The sequence below is a fragment of the Squalius cephalus genome, assembly GCF_949319135.1.
Source record: "Squalius cephalus genome assembly, chromosome: 11".
NCBI classification, from domain to species: Eukaryota; Metazoa; Chordata; class Actinopteri; order Cypriniformes; family Leuciscidae; genus Squalius; species Squalius cephalus.
Window position 1 is genome coordinate 11,806,895 of NC_137132.1, and position 21,958 is coordinate 11,828,852.

Sequence of the window (21,958 nt, forward strand, 5' to 3'; positions counted from 1 at the left end):
AAGGCTTGTATTAAACTTTCATCATGATGATTTAAAGCACATTTTTAGTTAATTCATTTTTTGAATTTTAAATGGCGACCTATTATGCTATTTTTCAAAGTGAACTTGTTTTTGGGCTCTACTAGACTGTTGTCATGCTTGAATGACCCCCTGATAGACAAACTTAAGATTCGTGACCTCGGTCACTTTGTGCCTTAACCGGGATCCTGGTTGTCATCCTGATAATCAATGGAAATATGCTTCTGACTTGTATGTGAAAATTTTGAAAGTTACCTATGCCTTAAACAATCATAATCATTCAATTATTCAAGTGATGGTTGTTTAGTGACCTTATGTGTACCATAAGACTGCTGAAGCTAACTTCTGCTGATAAAACTGTAAACTATTCTTCTGTAAAATATTCTTCATTTGATTGCATCTCTGACTCCTGGTCTTCATTCATCATATCTGGTCCCTTAACTGTACATTTCTCTATATCAATGCACTACAACATTATATTGCACCAAGTAAACTAATTAAGAGTCAGCCAACATTTTACAAATGTACCAGCCTTGAGAACAAATTTAGTATATGAAGTATATCCATATTATGTTTTAAATGGGCCATGATGCTGGCAGAATAGTCACACCCCTGCATGACATTGAAGCACACACCCACTTATCTCTGATCAGCATCAAGATCATATGTGAAATTGTTCAAAATGGGCTTTTGGGAGTTGCTGTTCATCTAAACTCTACAGCTATGGACTATGGAACAGTGTTTGTCTTATTATGGATGTTGCTGTCATCCACCTCCACTGGAATCAAACTAGATGGAAATGGTTATGTTGACATTACCATTGCGATCAGTTCAAAAGTACCACAGGATAACACCTCATTGATCAAATCAAGGTGAATATATATTTTTATGTCTATTTAACAACAAATGCATTGATGGTTTTAGTGCCTTTAGTGAAAGATCATATTTTTTGCAGTTTTTAAAGAAAATTTAGAACGAAATATATAATCAAGTTTCATTAACAGTATTTGAATGAACAAATTGACGTATAATTACTTTTTATAAATACTGTACACACATTTTGAGTTCTTCTCATTTTTCCTTCTGACAGGACATGGTCACTGAAGGGTCGTTCCATCTTCATCAAGCATTGGATAAAAAGGTCTATTTCAAAGAAGCTAACGTTACAATACTAGTTCCACCCCACTTGATTAGTAAGGAGTTTACCAGAGCAAGAACAGAGGCCTATGAAAAGGCACAGAAAATTATGCCATTTTTATTACGTGTCAAATATTAATCAATTCGATCATTTCATTAACATACTGCTGATTCAATTTCTATGTGAAATGCAGGCAAAAATAATAATTGATAATGCTAAACCAGCATATGGTGATGAGCCCTATACTCATCAATATGGTGAATGTGGAGCTGAGGGTCAGTACATTCATTTCACCCCAAACTTTCTCAGAGACGACACACTCATTAAATACTACGTCACTCCCGAATTTATTTATTTTTACAGTCAGACAATGAACTAAGGTAACGTGACGGCTAACAGACAGCAGACAAACGGCTAATGATGACTAATGACCACAGCAGTGGGAATCCACCTGTCACTCAAAAGTGGACACCCTTAATTATGCAGAAATTTAAAGGTCCCGTATTATGCCCCTTTTCACAAGATGTAAAATAAGTCTTTTTGGGGCTCAGAAAAACGCTCTGTTTTAGTGTGTGCCCTTTAAATGCAAATAAGCTACTGCTGGACGACACAGGGGGCGGAGCTTCATAAGCTCGCGCTCAGTCTCTCAGGACAATTTCATCTCACGGAATGATGATAATATCAGAAACTCTCAGTAACGGTGTTCATTTCGAGTCGGACAATAATGCCTACAGAGTCAGAGTGCTGTATGAAACAGGTATAGTTTAGTAGTTTAATTACGGTTATTATAACGTATTTGTCATCTGCTTGTATGTATCCATTATTTATTTAGCCTACAAGTCTGCTGTCTGAATGATGATCAAACATATACTGATGAGTTTAATAAAGTTTATTGTACATCACACAAAAGATGAAGCGTCAGTTTTACTTCAGAAAATCACCGTAAGAGCTGAGTAAACACAGTAAGTTATTAGAAGTGCGCAAGTACATAAACGAATTTCGGTAGAGTTGAGGGAGCATTCCTGTGGGCGGAGGTTAGTCAAAAAACAGTTTTAATGACGTCATTAAAGAAGGAAGTAGAGGGATGTAGTCCAAACGGGCCGTTCGATGTAGGCGACTTCTGTTAAATAAAATATCTCGCTTGGCATTGAACTTTGAGCTTTATCATTTTACAGATATTATTTATACTCTAACAACAACATTACACACTAACTAAAGTTTGAAACATGGGATCACGAAGAACGGGACCTTTAAGGCTTAATATAATTTAAACGGATGAGTTATAAAAAAATTCACCCCCCTCACAGTTGTCATGAAGGGCAAAATTAGCTGTACAGACCAAAGCCACTTTTTGCACCAGGCTGTAAACATGTTTTTTTCTGCTGTAAAGTTGGGCATTTTAACATGGGGGAGATACAGATTTGACTCACTTCTGCATCCAGCCTCAAGCGGCCAATTGATGAATTGCCATTTAATTCACTTCCGTGTTGGTTTCAAAAGAGAGACGGAGGTTGCCACTTGGTGCGCACCCGAGTTCGGAAGACAGCATTCACATCATCCAAACAAACCGAGATCTGACGTCATTCGAACCAGGGTGCGCACCAAAAGTGCTAGTGTGAAAGCGCCCTAAGATTCGTGACCTCGGTCACTTTGTGCCTAAACCGGGATCCTGGTTGTCATCCTGATAATCAATGGAAATAAGCTTCTGATTTGTATGTGAACATTTTGTACGTTACCTATGCCTTAAACGATCAAAATCATTAAATTATTTAAGTGATGGTTGTTTAGTGACCTGTGTTAGAGTATAATTGCTACCCTATTGTGTGTGTACGCAGAGCGGCCTACGAACTAGGCCTACGAGTATTGAAGCTAACTTCTGCTGATAAAACTGCAAACTTTTCTTCTGTAAAATATTCTTCAGTTGATTGCATCTCTGAATCCTGGTCTTCATTCATCATATCTGGTCCCTTAAAGGGATAGTTCACTTTGAAATTAAATTTTGGTATGTTTTAGCTTACCTCAAGGGCATCCAAGATGTAGGTGTCTTTGTTTCCGCAGTAGTTTCAATTTTGATATTTTTAGGCCAAACCGTTCTTGTCTGTCAGTCATATAATGCAGGTCTATGGTCACCACCTCAAAGAGCATACACAGAGAAGTCCAAATTAAACAATTCCCCATCGTAAGTACACATCGATGGCCTAAGACACGAAATGAGCGGTTTGTGTGAGAAAATTAACAGTATTTATATCGTTTTTACCTCTTGTACACAACCACATCCAAGTGATCTGAGGGCGCGCGCGCTTCCTGGTGTGTGACGTGTGCACGCGTTCTGGCTTAGTCTGCGCAAGCGCCGGAAAGTGTACAAGAGGTAAAAACTATATAAATACTGTTCGTTTTCTCACACAAACCACTCGTTTCGTGTCTTAGGCCATCAATGTGTACTTACGATGGGGAATTGTTTAATTTGGACTTCTCTGTGTATGCTCTTTGAGGTGGTGACCATAGACCTGCATTATATGACTGACAGACAAGAACGGTTTGACCTAAAAATATCAAAATTGAAACTACTGTGGAAACAAAGACACCTACATCTTGGATGCCCTTGAGGTAAGCTAAAACATACCAAAATTTAATTTCAAAGTGAACTATCCCTTTAACTGTAAATTTCCCTACAATATCAATGCACTACAACATTATATTGCACCAAGTAAACTAATTAAGAGTCAGCCAACATTTTACAAATGTACCAGCCTTGAGAGCAAATTTAGTATATGAAGTATATCCATCTTATGTTTTAAATGGGCCATGATGTTGGCAGATCACACCCCTGCATGACATTGAAGCACACACCCACTTATCTCTGATCAGCATTAAGATCATTTGTGAAATTGTTCAAAATGGGCTTTCGGGAGTTGCTGTTCATCTAAACTCTACAGCTATGGACTCAAGAACGGTGTTTGTCTTATTATGGACGTTGCTGTCATCCACCTTCACTGGAATCAAACTAGATGAAAATGTTGACATTACCATTGCGATCAGTTCAAAAGTACCACAGGATAACACGTTCATTGATAAAATCAAGGTGAATATAGTTTTTTGTCTATTTAACAAAAAATGCATTCATGGTTTTAGTGCCTTTAGTGAAAGATAATATTTTTTGCAGTTTTTAAAGAAAAATTTAGAAATATATAATCAAGTTTCATTAACAGTATTTGAATGAACAAATTAATGTATGATTACTTTTTATAAATACTGTACACACATTTTGAGTTCTTCTCATTTTTCCTTCTGATGGGACATGGTCACTGAAGGGTCGTTTCATCTTCATCAAGCATTGGATAAAAAGGTCTATTTCAAAGAAGCTACGATACTAGTTCCACCCCACTGGATTAGTAAGGAGTTTACCAGAGCAAGAACAGAGGCCTATGAAAAGGCACAGAAAATTATGCCATTTTTATTTCGTATCAAATATTAATCAATTCGATCATTTCATTAACATACTGCTGATGCAATTTCTATGTGAAATGCAGGCAAAAATAATAACGGATAATGCTAAACCAGCCTATGGTGATGAGCCCTATACTCATCAGTTTATTGAATGTGGAGCTGAGGGTCAGTACATTCATTTCATCCCAAACTTTCTCAGAGACGACACACTCATTAAGTCTTATGGGTCAAGAGGTGAATGTAATTTGTTATCCTTCAACATTCATCCAGGTGAATGCAGTAATCTGTTTGTTGTATTAACAAGAATGTTTGTTTGTTTGTTTGCAGGAAGGGTCTTGGTTCATGAATGGGCTCATCTGAGATGGGGCGTGTTTGATGAATACAGTGAAACAAAGCCATTCTACTACGCAAATGGCCGTATTGAAGCTACAAGGTCATAAAACTTTAACAAAAAGAAAGCGTATTATTAAAATCTCCTCGGAAATTATTTCAACCATTGATTTCCTGCTTATCTTTAGGTGTAGCAACAACATTGAAGGTCAGTTTTATGATGAATCACTTCAACCGTGTCACACTGATCCAGAAACTTTACTACCGACTAAGAGGTGCAAGTTTTTTCCTAATAAATATAAAAAAACAGACAACTCCATAATGTTCATGCCAAACCTGGATTCTGTAAGTACAGATTTTACATGTTTCCAGACATGCAAAATTTATCTTTGGTCATCTGCAGTGGTTGCATGCAAACATCTGGAATGAAGTAATTATTTTAAATATTTGGTTTCAGGTGATTTAATTTTGTCGTGAAAACGAGCACAATTATGAAGCCCCAAACTTGCAAAATAAAAAATGTAGCAACAATAGTTATATATTACTCAGTAGAGAATAGGAACACTATATATATATATATATGTATATATACTGTATATTATATATATATATATATATATATATATATATATAGTGTTCCTATTTATTAACTAGCACGTATATATTAACATATTATGATTTACTGTATGTCTGAAATATCAGTTAAGGATTTTTATCTTTTTTAACCTTTTTTTAATCATGAAGTGTTTCACCAACTTCCACTTGACAAGTCATGTTTGATGTCATTGAAAGCTGCAATATATTTTATGAGATCCTGTGAGAGAGCTAATAAGACATCATGTAATGTACATTAGATATAAACATCACTATGCCTTACAGCATCTTAACACTGTCATGTCTGAGGAGCTTTATGGTTTGAGCTATATATATATATAAAGTTAATTCTTACAGTGAAGAAGTTTCTGTCCGTTTTCAAACTACATTCAACTTGATGCTAACTCATTTCTGATGCTGTTGAGCCATAATTACTCAACAATGTTTAAGAAACGTTGCAAGAGGGTTAAACTGATAAGGGCATATTCTATTGCCACACTTTTTGTGGCAATCACAAAGCACGGAAGCATAACACGACTACTTCTAAACCTATTATTGTGATTTTTGCTTGCCCGTCATCACATCTTGGCTTTTCTCACACTATAGGAACAAAACTTTTAAATCTATGGGTTTTTTTTAATCAACATGTTTGTGGTCTCTTACATTTTGAAAATTTGATAATATTTTAAAAGTCTTTTTGTGTGGGCCAGCCTTAAGCTGGGACTGCAGAGATTTATAGCGGACAAACACAACATTTAGAATATAAGATTTCTGAGATTTAGAAAACAATCTCAGCTATAAATAAAGTCTTGTTTTACAGACAAGAAAAACCCCAAAAAATTAAATCATGCCCAAACACTGGAAAATATTGAAGCAAGTTAATTGTTTTTGATCAAACTGAAACAAGCAATTGTTTCCTCAATATTTTTTTTTTTTACAAGACACTTTTATTAGTAGTGTCTTTATAACAGCAGGTTGATTTTAGCAGCTATGGGTAAATTTACCAAACAACATTTAAAAAGTAACAAATTAAAGACACTGACAGTGAAAGACAAGTGTAAAAATGAGAGAAGACAACAATTTAACAATATTTAAATTAGCATTGTATTATCAATCATGTTCCGAATTTTCAATGAATTTTTCTTCTGCTAAGTTGGGTTGGTCAGCCTTTGTTTTTTTCTTCATTTTTCGCTCAAACGTCAGACTCAGCCCTCAGAGAACTGCCTGAAGAGGAACTCTGATCTTTTGTCACTGAAACTAGGCACAAAATGAATGTGCAGGATTTCAGAGAAGCCCTCAGACAGACTGGGTGCCACAAATTTTTTCCTACAGAGAAGAAGAATAAGTCAGAAACCAATCTGCTTAGTAATAAATTAGTAAATAAAGATAAAAGATAAAGAAACTTGTTCAAAGGTGTGATTTCCTGGCAATATGATCTGGTACAGTGGAATAAGCTCAGCTTGCTGCTGTTCACTCACTTGTAGCTGTGAAACACCATGTCATTGACATGAACATGCTTTGTGGCAGAAGGAATCATCTCACGAAACTACAACAAAAAAACAAAACAAAAGACAAGATAACATCTATCAGTGACTGACTTTCCATTTTGTTTACAGTTAGTAAAATGGTATAATTTTTTTTTACAGAATTTTATATTTAAAGTCACCATGAAAAAGAAGTTGAGATTCTTTTATTATAAAATGCAGTAACTATTTTCTTCCCTATGGTGGCGTATATCTGAGTGAAAGGGCTTTTCCAATTAGAAAAACTTGATTTTGTCCATGGGGAATTGATTAGATGGTTGTGGTTTGCTATTGGTTGATCTCATGTGAGTAACAGGTTGTTCCGCCCTCACGCCAGTTATCACATCATCAGAGAAGAGAAGTGAATTTTCACATTAATTAAAAAAAATAAAATAATAATGATGATGATAAATATTTTATAATACCGGTAAATACTGCAATTATAAATAAGTGTTGTTAATTTTGATTTCATGGTAACTTTAATGTAAAAAACTACAGTAAAGACAGATACCCTGTTGTTATGCTTTGCTTGTTCCAGACTGGTTGAGAAGTTGAAACACCTGCAGGGGACTCCAGCGCTTTGACTGACATCTACATATCTGTGGAGAAAATCAATGATGGTGCCATTTCAGTTGAAAAGACAAAGATAAATAAGCATCTGCTTTGGAAACAGAGATAGGCACCTTTTTCTCGACTCGGGGTCAGGGTTAGTGTTATCCACCGCTACGCTCTGGCCTTCCTTCAGAGCGCGTTCACAGGCTGACACACACTGCTGCCAGGAGCCAAGCATGTCCTAGAGTTCATGTGCAGATGTCACAGCATTCAGTGGCAGTTAAAACAAGATCCTCCAAATCTTCTGAACCAAATTTGCTTGATCCTGCTCTTGAGATCTACTTCTTGTCTCTGGGTTCTCGGTTCTCTATTGTGTTAGCAATGTAACAACTCACCCTGTTCACATATGCATAGCCCTTTGGAATGATGTGTGTCTGGAAGAATGTGGATTTGCCCGCTGCAAAAAAAAAATCCCCCCAAAAAACAAGGGTTATATCATAAAAATTGGTCACCTGGAAGGAGTAAGAGGATAAAACAAACACTGAAAAAAGGCTCACATCCAGGGAATCCCACTGCTACAATGACTTCCTGTTTGGTAGATGTGAGGGATGTATCAGGAGGATCGTAAAGACGCATTTTGGAGTCTAATTTCCTCTGGACAATGATACAAAAACACAAAACATTATTACAGATGTTTAGTACAGTAATGTCCAAAAAGTTTGGGCCAGTAAGATTTTTTAATATTTTTGAAAGAAGTCTCTTATGCTCACCAAGGCTGAATTTATTTGATCAAAAATAACTCTAAAACAGTAATATTGTGAAATATTATTACAATTTAAAGTAATTTAGCTTTCCATTTGACTATATTTTAAAATTTAATTTATTCCTGTTATGCAAAGCTGAATTTTCAGCATCATTACTCGTCAGTGTCACATGATCCTTCAGAAATCATTCTAATATGCTGAGTTGCTGCTCAAGAAACATTTCTTATTATTAATAATGAAAACAGTTGTGCTGCTTAATATTTTTGTGGAAACCATGAGACTTTTTTTTTTTTTTTTTTAGGAGTCTTTGATGAATGAAAAGAACAGCTTTTATTTGAAATATATATATTTTGTGACATTATAAATGTATTTAGTGCCAATTTTGATCAATTGAATCCATCTTTACTGAATTAAAGTATTTGTTTCTTTAAAAAAAAAATCTTACTGACCCAAAACTTTTGAATTGCAGTGTGAAGTACCCAACTAAGGTACAAAATATTAATAACCATACATGTAAATAACACAATACATAAATAACACAATAGACTGTGGAAAACGTGTAAGTGAAATAAAAACATTCAAAAAGACCAATCGTTTACAGGGTCAAACTCTGGCAAGCTGAACTGAGCGGGTTTCCAGCCCAAGAAGTATTCCTCTGGGGTGTGAAACTGAAGACCAATGTTGAGGGCAAACTGAGGGCACAAGAGATAAGGGATAAAAACCTGTAAAGCTGTATTATGTCAAAAGCCCACAACATTGTAAAGTTTCCCTTTTTTGTTATACTAAAATGAAGCAAGAAAAACACTACCATGCCCTCTTGTGGCCAAACCAGAGAAAAGCTATTACACGTGATTTACATTTACATTAATATAATTTATTATAAAATGCAGTAACTCTTAGTAACAGTAACAAATTCAATCTGCTTATGAGTAATGAAGACTGCAGTTAACGTCATTACCAGTCTGTCACTGCAGGAGAAGTCTTTCTTCTTTTTCCCTGGGGCCCAGTTAGCAGGACGTCCTGCTGCATCTGTAAATGAGGGGAAACCATTACTGAGCATGTAAATCTGAGATGTTATTGGGTCATTTTGCACTATGTGCAGGAAATAAAATACATAAAATAAAAACATTTAAAACAATATTTTTGGTTGCACTTTATTTCAAGTGTGGGTCTCTGCAGTCAGAGTAATTGGCGTGCCGAAAGGTAGCGGGACGTTTGAAAACGGAAAACATACGGAGAGCAGCAGCTTATGTTTCTGCTCTGACAGCCGGAAGATCACGCCGAACACGGTGAGTGCATGTCAGAAATCAGGAATGGTGAGAGGACATTGGGCTTGGTATGATTATAGTCTTCAAACCAAACTTGGGTCTTCAGCCTGTCTAGCTAGCGCGGGTCCCATAGAGTTTACGTATTAGGTCAGTATGCGGAGAGTAGGCGGTCTTTTGTGGCTGTTCAAACACATTTGACCACATGAGTGTTTACACAATGAAAGCAATCCAGTCGAATGCGTTTTCAACTACCTCTGGAAGTGGTCGAAAATGGACAAGCTCAAAACGTTTTAGACCCTGCTTACACCTCTATTTAGCACCATCCACTTGTGATCCGATCGACCAAAACTTAATACCAGGTGTAAACAGGGCCTTAGACTTGAATGTACTTGATTTAGCTCACCTCCTACATAGAAGCTCTGTGACACATCTATTGTCACTCCACCATTCGCCTGCAAAACACAACAGTGTCTTAATATACATAGCCTACTGGGACTGAACTTGCTGCTTGTATGTAATGTAAAGCAAATGACACTTTAAAATGCAATTCCTGTAATAGACAACTACAAATAACCACAATAGTGATTCACCTTCTCACACAGATGTTCCCACATTCCGATAACAGGCTTTCTGTAAATACCAGGGGCTGTGGAAACAAACACCTGAAAAAAGACAACGTGTTCACATTCGTAAATAATTTAAGAGAAATACATCTACTACACTCAATTTTCAAACTTGCTTATGCTGCCATTCAAAGGTTCGGGTCAGTAAGGTAATAAATTAATAATTTTATTCAGCAAGGATGCAATAATTGATCAAATTGTAAAGGCATTTATAATGTTACAAAATATTTCTGTTCCAAATAAATGCTTCCAAATAAAAAAAAATTTGTTGTTGTTGTTTCTTACTTTTTGTATTCCTGAAAAAACTGTATCACGAAAACTGTTTCCACAAAACTTCCACAACTTTTTCAACATTGAATCGCTGGATGTATGTTTTGCTATTACTGTGATCTCATTTGAGTTTCTTGAGCAGCAACTCAGCATATTAGAATGATTTCTGAAGGATCATGTGACACTGAAGACTGGCGTAATGATGCTGAAAATTCAGCTTTGAAAATGGTTATTTTAAATGATAATAATCATTCACAATATTACTGTTTTGACTGTATTTTTGATCAAATAAATGCAGCCTTGGTGAGCATGAGATTTCTTTCATAAACACTAAAATAATTTGTTACATTTATATAGTGCTTTTCTGGGTGCTCAAAACGCTTTACATAGAATGGGGGAATCTCCTCAACCACCACCATTGTGCAGCACCACCTGGATGATGCGATGGCAGCCATATTGCGCCAGAACGCCCACCACACACAAGCTTATTGGTGGAGAGGAGACAGAGTTATGAAGCCAATGAGTATATATGGGGATGCCATGATGATGGACAGAGGCCACTGGGCAAATTTGGCCAGGATGCCAGGGTTAAACCCCTACTCTTTTTCAAAGGACAATCTGGGATTTTTAATGACCAGAGAGTCAGGACCTGGGTTTAACGTCTCATCCGAAGGACGGTGCTTTTTGACAGTATAGTGTCCCCATCACTATACCGGGGCATTAGGACCCACACAGACCACAGGGTGAGCGCCCCCTGCTGGCCTCACTAACACTAACACAGCAACCTAGTTTTCACAGGAGGTCTCCCATCCAGGTATTGACCAGGCTCAGCCCTGCTTATCTTCAGTGGGCAACCAGTCTTGGGCTACAGGGTGATATGGCTGCTGGTAATAATCTTACAGACCACAGATTTCTGAACAGTAGTGTATGTAGTGAGCTTGTCATTAACCTGAATGGGCAACTGAAGTGTCTGTAGAATATCCTCAGCTTTAGACTTGAACACCTCCGGTCTGAGTTTTCCTCGAGATATTCCCATCTGATTGGTGAAAAATACCACCTAAACAGAGCAAAGCAAAGTAAAACCAACTGGACATTTATTGATGCTCTAACTTCCTTTATGAAACATTATCTTATACTGACAACATCAACAAGTGATAGTGGATTAAGAAGCACCTTGTATCCTTTCTTCAACAGACTGGCCAGTCTGGGCTGAATCTCTGGGAAAAGAATCCTAAACAAGAGTAAAACACCATCAAGTGAGAGACAACAAACAGCTGCAGGGTATAGCAAGTTCTTCAACTAGACTCACTTCCAGTCATCTGGACTTGTGGGAAATACTTTCCCAGACTTTGTAGTGATAATGCAGCCGTCAATGTCAAAACCTGCGACCTGAATCACACAAAACAGCATGAAACATTATAGAAGCATAATGGTTTGATGGTTAAACACTGTGTGCTGAATAAACACTGTGTGCTGAATAAACACTATATGCTGAACAAACACTACATGCTGAATAAACACTACATGCTGAATAAACACTATGTGAAAGTTCATGTCTTACTTTGGAGCTTTCTGGAACCCCTGCTGCAGTGAACAGCATAAGGCTGCCGATTTGTTGCCAGTGACTCTGAGAGCAAGTGGAAGACGGAGCGCTGGGTTTGATAGTTGGTGAGTCCAGGTTTTTATCACTCTCTCTCTCAGCAAATGCTTGTAACTGCTTAAGCTTTTTCTCAGATGAGGTTTGTTCATCTTCATCATCCTCATCGTCACGCCCTCGTTTCATGCGAGGGACGTCCTTCTCTGGGCTGCGAGGTCGTTTTGTTGCCTGAGAAAAAAGAGCCAAGGTTTTATGGGATATTTCATTTGATTTTATGACATAAAATAACTCTAATAATAATAATAATTTAAAAGAAAAAAAATGGGTTGAAAGTGTTTGAAAATGTCTGTACCACAGAAATGAAAAATGTAAATTTCCCACTAATAAACAATAAATGTTTCTTTTATGAATTTATACACTCCTCCAGTCTTGAATTAACTAACCCTTTATCTTTATTAATGTATTCTTGAATATTGTTTTTGTCCTAGCTCACTGTTTCTTGCCTGTTTCTTCAAAAACACACAGAAAAATAAAACAGTGTTTCTAAAGCATAAATACTATTATAAACACTTCCAAAAAAATAAATAACTGCAGTAATACAATTGATGACATCTACATTAAATTCAGAATGAGGAAATGCATTTTAGCCATTCAATTGTGATACAGAATTGCCATGTGCCAACATTTATATTTCCTTCTGTAAAACTATGTTAGATAAAGTTGATCTATTATTATCAAAATATATTTAACTTATTAAAATGCAGCAAAAATACTGTTGACGAAGAAATGTGCAAAACTGTGTTTACAAGAGCAATTTAGGAGGATGACTGTCCAAAAAAAATCCAAAAACAGAAAGAAATAATAATAATAATAATTTATTGGCTTTTTTAAACACGGCCCTTTTAATTCCAACAATGCAATTTGTTGTAGTTAAACTTTTAAAAAAATCATACTGAGTGATAGAAAATAATATGTTGATATATATATATATATATTTATTTATTTTTTTTTCTTCATTTGAAATAGAAATCTTTTGTCACATTTTACATGTCTTTACTGTCCCTTTTGACCAATCTGATGCATTCTAGTTGAATAAAAGTGTTCATTTATTTACATTTAATTGTTTTCCATTTTTCTTTACAAATATTTTTTAAAAACATGGATTATCTTGATACCTTTTTTGAAGATTTAGAAAAGAAATCCTGGATGCTCCTTTTGGGATAATTTGAGCTTTTCTGTTCATCTCTGCTTTCATCTGCTACATTTCTATTCTTCTGAGGAGAGGAAGACTTTTCGTTTGAATTTCCAACAAATTCCACAGTGAACGGATGGGACTGATCAACCAAGTACAGTGTGCAACCAGATGTCAGACATCCAGACTCGCCACGACCCAAAGACTGACCGTCCAGGGAAGATGGGTTGGGCCCGAGCTGTAGAAACACAGAATGGATTGTACTCACTTATGCTTTCCTAGAGATTTAAGTATTTAAAAAAAATAATTGGTTTCATAAAATGTACTCTCTTAGTAAATTGTAACATGCTGTTGTTTTTGTGTGTGTGTGTGTGTGTGTGTGTGTGTTTTGTTACCTGCGTAACCAGAACTTCCTGTTTGGCATAATTAGCCACAAGTTTGACTGTAAAAAAGAGAAGCACCACGTCATTCTTTATGATTATGAGCAGAACACAAACGTGACGCGTTCAACTTTTTGTATAATTAGGCTGGGTGTGATGAGAAAACCCACCCTGATGCCTCGAGCACTTCTTGTCTGAAATTCTGGATTCAGGGCCTCGACCAAACATAAGAGCTCGACCATCAGCCAGCTCCACCCGAGCTCCATTCACACTCACTAGTGCGCACTGCATTGCCATTCACAGACGAGAACAGCTGGACTGCAGGAGGAGAGAAGTTACAGTAAGAAATACAATGATTTAAGATTCAAATAAGTTAGTCTAAATGTAGGCCTGTGCTAAATTACCAATCTTCTGTACATTTGGTATTTATTTAGCGAGCTAATTATTAATATTTAACCAGATAACGTTAACTGAAAAGTGACCCATGAGCTACATGCCGTAACTTTTTAATACGTCTTTTAATGTTTCATGTGTAAAAACATTTATCTTAGTCGGACTTTGACACCAGAGGGATTCAAATAGGCTCAAGCTAACTTTAAAACCTGTGCAGTCTGTGTGCACCTAGACAGTTTCTCAAACTTATATTTCAATCAGGCCACCAAAATTTTACTAAATACACAAGACAAAATCCAAATAGCACTTACCTGTTGTCTAAAACTTTAACGTTTCTTGCGATTCATTTGTTGTACATACTTCACGGCTCCGGTTCGTAAATATTTCCGATGTGGAACAACGGCGCCCGTAGTTTGGTTCCCATGTCATTGGGAGTCGCAGTTAGTAATCTATAGTTTCTGCCACAACAGTTACAGGTTTTCTCAGTCGCTTTGGTGCATTTCTCACATCACTATTTACATTTGCACAACAGTAGCAGTTCTCAAAACAGTTAGTACAAACTGAAAAACCTAGTTGATAACCTGCAAAAGCGTGTCACTTGCTCACAATGGATAGCTCATTCCTCAAAAGCAAGTATTCATGTCAATGAAAGTGTCAGTGTCATCAAGACACCATTGTTTATGAACAAGATAGTCAAATGGCTTTGTCATGTTTTCATTATGACAGTTTACTCTGTAAATGTTTTCCAATGCAAAAAAAGTCAGATCTTGGTGACACTACCTGAAAATGCTCAAGAAAGCACTAAATACTATTTGCACAGCACAGCCATTTGAAAAATACAATAAAGTTACACATTACTGTATTTAGTGAGGTAACTGAGTACAAGACACTGAATATGTATGTTTCACATTTTTACTGCATGCTCTTTGCAATTCTAATTTGTTCACAGCATTGTGTAAAAGAAAAAATACACCCTTATTTACAACAAACATAAACTCCCTTTGGGTAGAGCTGTGCACAACTGTAAACAATATTGCAGTACATATTGGAACTGAACATACAACATACATAGTACTGTAATCATTCATGCACATCCAGACGTTCCTCTCTGTCTGGCCACATAATTTCATCTACATCACAGTGAATATCATCTCTTGCAATGCAGCGAGGAAAGTATTTCAGGAAAAAAAGATTTAGAAAAATGTGTAAAATTTGCTTGAGAGATTTTGACAACTAGTTCAACATTTTTGTATGTAATGACTCAAGCAATGACATGAGGACTATTAGTTTTATATGGAATGACTATTCAGCATTCACAAGTATAGTTCATTTTGACTGACATGACATAAGCCAATGATAATGTTATAAAACAGCAGAGAGTTGTATGAAAGCAATTGATGCATGTCCAAAAGCATTTGCAATTTGTTGGAAGGAATGAGTAACTGCTACTATGATGTGCACAAATGACTAAATGTTGTGGAGGTAACTGTTGTTCAAATGTAAATAGTGATGTGAGAAATGCACCAAAGCGACTGAGAAAAACTGTAATGTAGGTAAAGTTACTACTATAACAGTGTGGTGATATGGTGTTGGCCACCGCTGTCATTAACCAATTTTGTATTTTTCTCAGAACATACACACGTATTTTATTGTATAGCCCACTAAAACAAACTGTATTGAAAGTTTTTAAAAGCAGTTAATGATAAAAGAATGTGCTTTGTTCTTGGTTCTAATTGCTCACAACCAGTGGGAAACTACAAAAGATAGATAGATAGATAGATAGATAGATAGATAGATAGATAGATAGATAGATAGATAGATAGATAGATAGATAGATAGATAGATAGATAGATATTTCATCTGGAATTTATAAAATCGCTGGATGTATGTTTTGCTATTGCTGTGTGATCTCAGTTGAGTTAGTGACAGGTTGTACCACCTTCGCGCCAGTAAACGCGTCATCAGAGAAGAAGAAAAATCATGTGCACAGATAAAACATTTATAATAAATACTGCTATATTTCATTTAAAAAATAAGACTTGTATAAGAAGAAAATAAGACAACAATTAAAAGTAGCCTGTCTGTTTTTTCTAGTATTTGTGTTGAAAGGGGATTTAAAACTTTGTTTGTGTAGTGCCTGAAAAACAATACAAAGTGCACAGACAAAAGAATAGTGAGTCTATTCAGTTTGTTTACGCCTGTTAGATGATAAATCTTCAGTTTACATAAGTATTATCATGAGATAGGATATCCTGCTAATAATTATGGCTTGATAAACAGCTTATTTACTCTGCATAATCCAGTACCAACAGTTTATTTTAAAGTGGCAAGTGTTTTTGTCTTACAATTATGGAACCCCGCACATGACATATGGAAGAAAACATAGAATTTGTCATAGTCTGAAGCTAAAAAGCAGAGTCTGTGCCCATCATACGCTTAGTGATTTTTTTGTGAAATTTGTCACTTATTACTGCTCAAAATCTGCAGACTGGCTTTGAAACAAATGAATAAGTTAATTATTAATTTGTGGCCATGATAACTTGTTTTTTCTCCCACACGTCATTTGGGGAGCTCTGTACGAAGCTACTCGTCTCACACAGGATACAAACTACAAATGCTGTAGGGAGTGGGTGATGGTGGTTTCTAGATAAACAAACAAAATGAAAAAGGTGTATTAATGGGCATGCTCCTAGGGTATATAATTACAAAATTACATTTCTATTTGTTTTTAAATTTATGAAACTTTGATTTTTTTTCTCTCTCTCTCTCATTTTCTGTCTTTGTGTAGGACTGAAAACCAATCAGTATCATTTTTCTCCATGCACTCAGTGTTCAGACCCTTTAAAACTGTGTGTGATTTACGCTTATTGATTTTCTGTGAAATTGGTCAATTATTGGCTTTCCTGTAGCTAAAACAGTAGAGCGTTGTCGCTTGCAATACCAAGGTCATGGGTTTGATTCCCAGGGAAAGCCAGAACTGAGAACTGATAAGCATGTAAAATGTGTACCTTGAAATGCAATGTAAGTCGCTTTGCATAAAAGCGTCTGCCAAATGCATAAATGTAAATGCTCAAAATCTGCAGACTGGCTTTGACTTTCGACAACTAGTGTTTATTCCTCTTGACTGTAAATCTGGGCAAAAATCTGGACAAAAGTTGTGTAGTGTATTCCAGTCTTTACCTAAAACAAGGAAACAAATGAATAAGTTAATTATTAATTTGTGGCCATGATATCTTGTTTTTTCTCCCACACGTTATTTGGGGAGCTCTGTACGAAGCTACTCGTCTCACACAGGATACAAACTACAAATGCTGTAGGGAGTGGGTGATGGTGGTTTCTAGATAAACAAACAAAATGAAAAAGGTGTATTTATGGGCGTGCTCCTAGGGTGTGCTCCCGGTGAGTCATAGTCATAGCCACAAAAACATTCCTACAGTAGTTACACAAAGCTAAGAAGGAAAGTCATTTGAGCTTGTTTGTATACAGATAGAGGTGAGTGTGTGCATATTTAATATCAAGTTGCAATTTTTACATCTGTAGTCACAATTGGGATTGGATGACAAGTAAAGTTTGAACTGTGTGTTTATTTCAGATTTGTGTATACTACTGTATATTATATGTAATTAATTAAAAAAACATGTACAAAATTACATTTCTATTTGTTTCTAAATATATGAAACTTGATTCTCTCTCTCTCTCTCTCTCTCTCTCTCTCTCTCTCTCTCTCTCTCTCTCTCTCTCTCTCTCTCTCTCATTTTCTGTCATTGTGTAGGACTGAAAACCAATCGGCATCATTTTTCTGCATGCACAAGCTCTGGTTGAACAAACCCAGTGTTCAGACCCTTTAAAACTGTGTGTGATTTGAATTGACTTACTAAAACAGAACTAATTCACCATGGCACGCGAAGAGGACTACTACACTCTCATGTCTGGGCTGCAGGAGCTTGATTTCCAAGGAAAAGCAGTGCCCAGTGATCTTGTACTAATAGGTGAACATGCCTTTCCACTTGCCATGAATCCAAGAGGTCAGGTGTTGATGGCTGCATCTCATTACGGTCAGGGACGTATAGTGGTGTTGGGACATGAGGAATACCTAACACGCTTTCCTAGCCTCGTCGAGAATGCTTTAATGTGGCTTATGCCATGTACTGGTGATGCCGGCATTGTAGGAATTCAAAGGAGTTTACGTTCAGTAGCTGAAAACTTGAACTACTGCCCTATCAAGACAGAGCTAGGAGACTTCCGTAATGAATTAGCTATATATATCACAGATGCTTACAGTGTCGAGACCTGTGCAAAGGATCTGGTTGCTTTCCTCAAAGCTGGAGGTGGTTTGATCATTGCTGGCCAGGCGTGCAGTTGGTCTCATGATCATCCACAAGAAAACACTTTAAAGAACTTTCCAGGAAACAAGGTGTGCAGTGTTGCAGGAATTTATTTCTCTGAACTCCCAGGAGAAATTGGCAACTTTCCTGTTCCAAGAAACATCCCTACTAGTTGGCTTTCTGTATCGTAAGTTCAGCACACATTTTTGCTTTTTACCCATTCTTTAAAAAAACATTCACTATTTGTCTTGTCTTTTTTTCAGAATAGGCAAAGACTTCAAAGATGATCTAGAGTTCCTGCTACAAGGTGTGTCCGAGTTTGACACCCAAGGAGGGGCTATAGCATCTGAAGTGATGGTGCATGGACCATTAGCATTCCCCATTGCAGTCACTCCTGCTGGAAAAGCATTCATTGCTGGTGCTTATTATGGACAAGGTCGAGTGATTCTAGTATCACATGAAGGCTACCTGGGCCGGGACTCTCTGTCCACATTCATGATCAATGCTATCAAGTGGCTTGATGAGGGTCGGAAGGGTGTTATTGGGATTCTACCCAGCCTCAAAGCAGCCCATGAGGTACTGAGCAAATCAGGTTTAGATTGCCAGTTGACCGGCTTCAGAGAAGATCTAAGCGTCTACGTCTGCACTTCCTACAGTGATGCCCAATGTGCAGAGATCCAAGAATTTGTTGCTGAAGGTGGAGGACTTCTGATTGGGGGTCATGCCTGGTATTGGGCTCAGACCCACTGTGGCTGCAATGTGATGACCGAATACCCAGGAAATCATATTCTTAACAAGATGGGATTGTGTCTCTTAGGCAATACCTTGGGTGGTGGGTTATATAAGGCCCTAGATATAGAGCATAGTTGTAGAGAGGGGTACCACTTTCGTAGCATGCTGCAGCGGTTTGCTGAACATGTAAGCCTGGGGAAAGTATTGACTGCTCATGAACAGGGCTGCTTGAAGCAGTTGGGCAGTGACTGTGCCAGTTACCTTCGTATGTGTTCTCATGACAGTGCCGCCTACACCTCAGTAGTAGCAATTCTTAGTGACATAGTGAAGGAGGTAGGTGTTCCACAGGTGTGCAGTAATTGTCCTGTCGAATGTGCTAAAGACCACCTGATGCTCCACATTGGATCTGAGGTATACAAAGTGTCACCTAATCCTGATGCCCTACTTCCATACATCATCAAGGACAGACCCAACTTGCCCACTGTGTCTAATGCAAGAGTTCGGATCAGTGCTAACACTGCGGGTATGAAAGATTTCTTGCCAAATGCAGGAGGAAAAATGTTATTCCTTGTTTAGTTTGACTATTTTAAGCACTATAAAATTACTTGTTTCAGGTTGTGAAGAATGGATAAGCACAGGCTTATATATTTCTCCTGGTATGAAGACATACATATCAGTACCTCCAGAGATCGTTGGGAAAAATTGGCAGGTAATCAATACAGTCTACTCTATACATGTTTCCAATCAAGGAATGGTGCTGTATGTAATAGTTATACTTGTCAGTCTAGATACAACCATATTACACATAGGGCTTGGAGAGCATGTTATTAACATGATGAGATACTCCATGTAGGTGCAGCTTGGTTGCCAGACAGATAACATTGGTGGAGCAAACATCCTGAAACGGGCTCCTGTGGTCCATGAGCGATTCCCTTTGAACACAGAAATGGTCCAGGTCTGGAATTTGTGGGGAGGGCTCATCTACCTAATAGCACCTCCCCAGAGCAAAGTGGATGGGGTGGAAATTGTTGTGCAGGTCTCAGTGCAGGCTCCATACTTCAAATCTGGTAAGAATTCTGAATTAATATTCAGTGAGAATCACAGTGAGGTTTCTATTCAGAACGTTTAAAGGTACATGATAAAACTTGTTCTGTCCTTCAGGAGAGACTAGTGTAGCTGACTGGGTGAGCGGGATCCGTTCGGCACCTGCCCCCTGGGCAGAACTTGAGTTTGAGAACATCATCATCACATTAGAATCAGAATTGATAAGGAATCTGAACTGCCCTGATGAGGTGGCTACATTCTGGGATACCATAATGAGAAGCATAACTGACCTGGCAGCAAGGCCTGCCAAGTTGCCCCGCAAGGAGCGGTTTGTTGCAGATGTTCAGATCTCTCACGGTCAGTGGTACTATTGCTGGGATGAAAAAAAAACCCATCACTATTACAACAGAATCATGCCATTATTACCTATTATATTCTCACAATCCTAACAATAACACGTCCCCCCTTTCACCCCCTCAGGTTTCATGCATGCTGGATATCCCATCATGATGCAAACCAACTCTGCCCCAGCACTAATAAACGTAAAGGAAGCCTATAAAAGTGGTCTTTGGGGAGCCATTCATGAGTTGGGTCATAACCAGCAGCGTGGAGTTTGGGAGTTCCCTCCACACACCACTGAGTGCACCTGCAACCTGTGGTCCTTGTACGTACATGAGGAAGTTCTGCAAATGAATAGCGCTAATGCTCATCCAGCCATCACTCTAGAAAACCGTCAGGCTCGTGCCAAGATGTATCACAGTGGCGGAAAGGATTTAAAAAGCTGGAGCATGTGGACGGCACTCGAGACTTACATGCAGGTAAGAACAGACTGTGTATAATGTTTTAACAGTTTGTTTAATCAGTTAAATGCATGTGTTTTAAAACATTGTTTGATAATGTACATTTTTGGTTACATCATCATTGCCAGTATTGTAATTTTTTTTAAAGAGAGATTAAAGCAATAATGGATTATTTGTGAGCCCTAGAAGTAATAATTCATTCTTGTAAGGTTAATTTTTAAAAACAAAACAATAAAACCATATGCAGAATAAATAAATATAAAAATGTAATTGTAATTGTTTATGTAATTATTATAAAAATATAATTATATAAATATAAAAATATATATATTATACCCATTTTTGTGTGCAATCTTCCATTATCTTTCTGTGTTTTTTTTTTTTTTTTAAGCTTCAGGAAAAATTTGGCTGGGATGCTTTTAAGAAAGTTTTTACTGCCTACCATACTATGAGTGGAGTGCCAAATGACAATGCAGGCAAGATGAATCTGTATGCTGAGACCTTCTCCAAGGTGGTCAACATGAATTTGTCCCCCTTCTTCAAAGCGTGGGGTTGGCCCATCCAGCCCAGCACAGAAGAGAAGATCTCTCATCTCCCTGAGTGGAATGACCATCCTATGAGCCAGTACGCATAAGAACGTCTCAGTTTTAATATAATTGAGGGGTTAGATTAAGTATACAAAATGATATATGCTTATCTGGAGTTTCATGGACTTTATTGTATTCATGTTTCTCATTTGAATGAATTGTGTGTAGTGAAGTGTGTAGATGAGCAATTGATTCATATCAGTGTAAGGCACACACTTATACACATATAATTTAAATATTCTGAATGGCTATTGGGTAAGTGGGATAAGGTTATATATCCTGAACATGCATGCTAAAAACACAACATATACATATACAAATACCAAAAACTACATGTATGCACTACAATTAAAAAACTGTCAGTTTGGCAAAGCATTTTGT

General features: G+C 37.2%; 2 protein-coding genes and 1 long non-coding RNA gene across 4 annotated transcripts; 2 read left to right on the forward strand and 1 right to left on the reverse strand.

Annotated features, from left to right (window-relative positions):
• Window positions 1–4,759: 4,759 nt before the first annotated feature.
• LOC307166794 lies at window positions 4,760–5,293 on the forward strand. Its single transcript, XR_013822696.1, has 3 exons — window positions 4,760–4,837; window positions 4,931–5,036; window positions 5,122–5,293. It is a non-coding gene; the product is annotated as an uncharacterized lncRNA (long non-coding RNA).
• A 1,098-nt stretch (window positions 5,294–6,391) lies between these two features.
• LOC307166790 (bifunctional polynucleotide phosphatase/kinase-like) lies at window positions 6,392–14,477 on the reverse strand (the record flags this gene model as incomplete). 2 transcript variants are annotated; one of them, XM_079885445.1, is made up of 18 exons in its annotated part: window positions 6,392–6,853; window positions 7,006–7,073; window positions 7,562–7,649; window positions 7,734–7,843; window positions 7,998–8,059; window positions 8,160–8,256; window positions 8,966–9,058; window positions 9,325–9,395; window positions 10,038–10,086; window positions 10,225–10,296; window positions 11,477–11,584; window positions 11,701–11,758; window positions 11,837–11,916; window positions 12,089–12,352; window positions 13,300–13,554; window positions 13,712–13,758; window positions 13,867–14,014; window positions 14,401–14,477. In XM_079885445.1, the coding sequence occupies 17 exons, from the start codon at window positions 13,991–13,993 to the stop codon at window positions 6,733–6,735; spliced, it is 1,770 nt and encodes a 589-aa protein (XP_079741571.1). In that variant the 3' UTR covers window positions 6,392–6,732. The 2 variants fall into 2 exon arrangements, with proteins under 2 accessions (XP_079741571.1, XP_079741572.1); XM_079885446.1 differs by lacking the exons at window positions 8,966–9,058; window positions 14,401–14,477 and having other exon boundaries at window positions 13,867–13,993.
• LOC307166785 (TRPM8 channel-associated factor homolog) lies at window positions 13,918–21,951 on the forward strand. Its single transcript, XM_079885439.1, has 8 exons — window positions 13,918–14,036; window positions 17,862–18,601; window positions 18,678–19,669; window positions 19,761–19,855; window positions 20,000–20,213; window positions 20,308–20,547; window positions 20,671–21,008; window positions 21,382–21,951. Exons 2-8 carry the CDS (start codon window positions 17,985–17,987, stop codon window positions 21,622–21,624), a joined length of 2,739 nt encoding a protein of 912 aa, XP_079741565.1. The 5' UTR covers window positions 13,918–14,036; window positions 17,862–17,984; the 3' UTR covers window positions 21,625–21,951.
• Window positions 21,952–21,958: the final 7 nt, after the last annotated feature.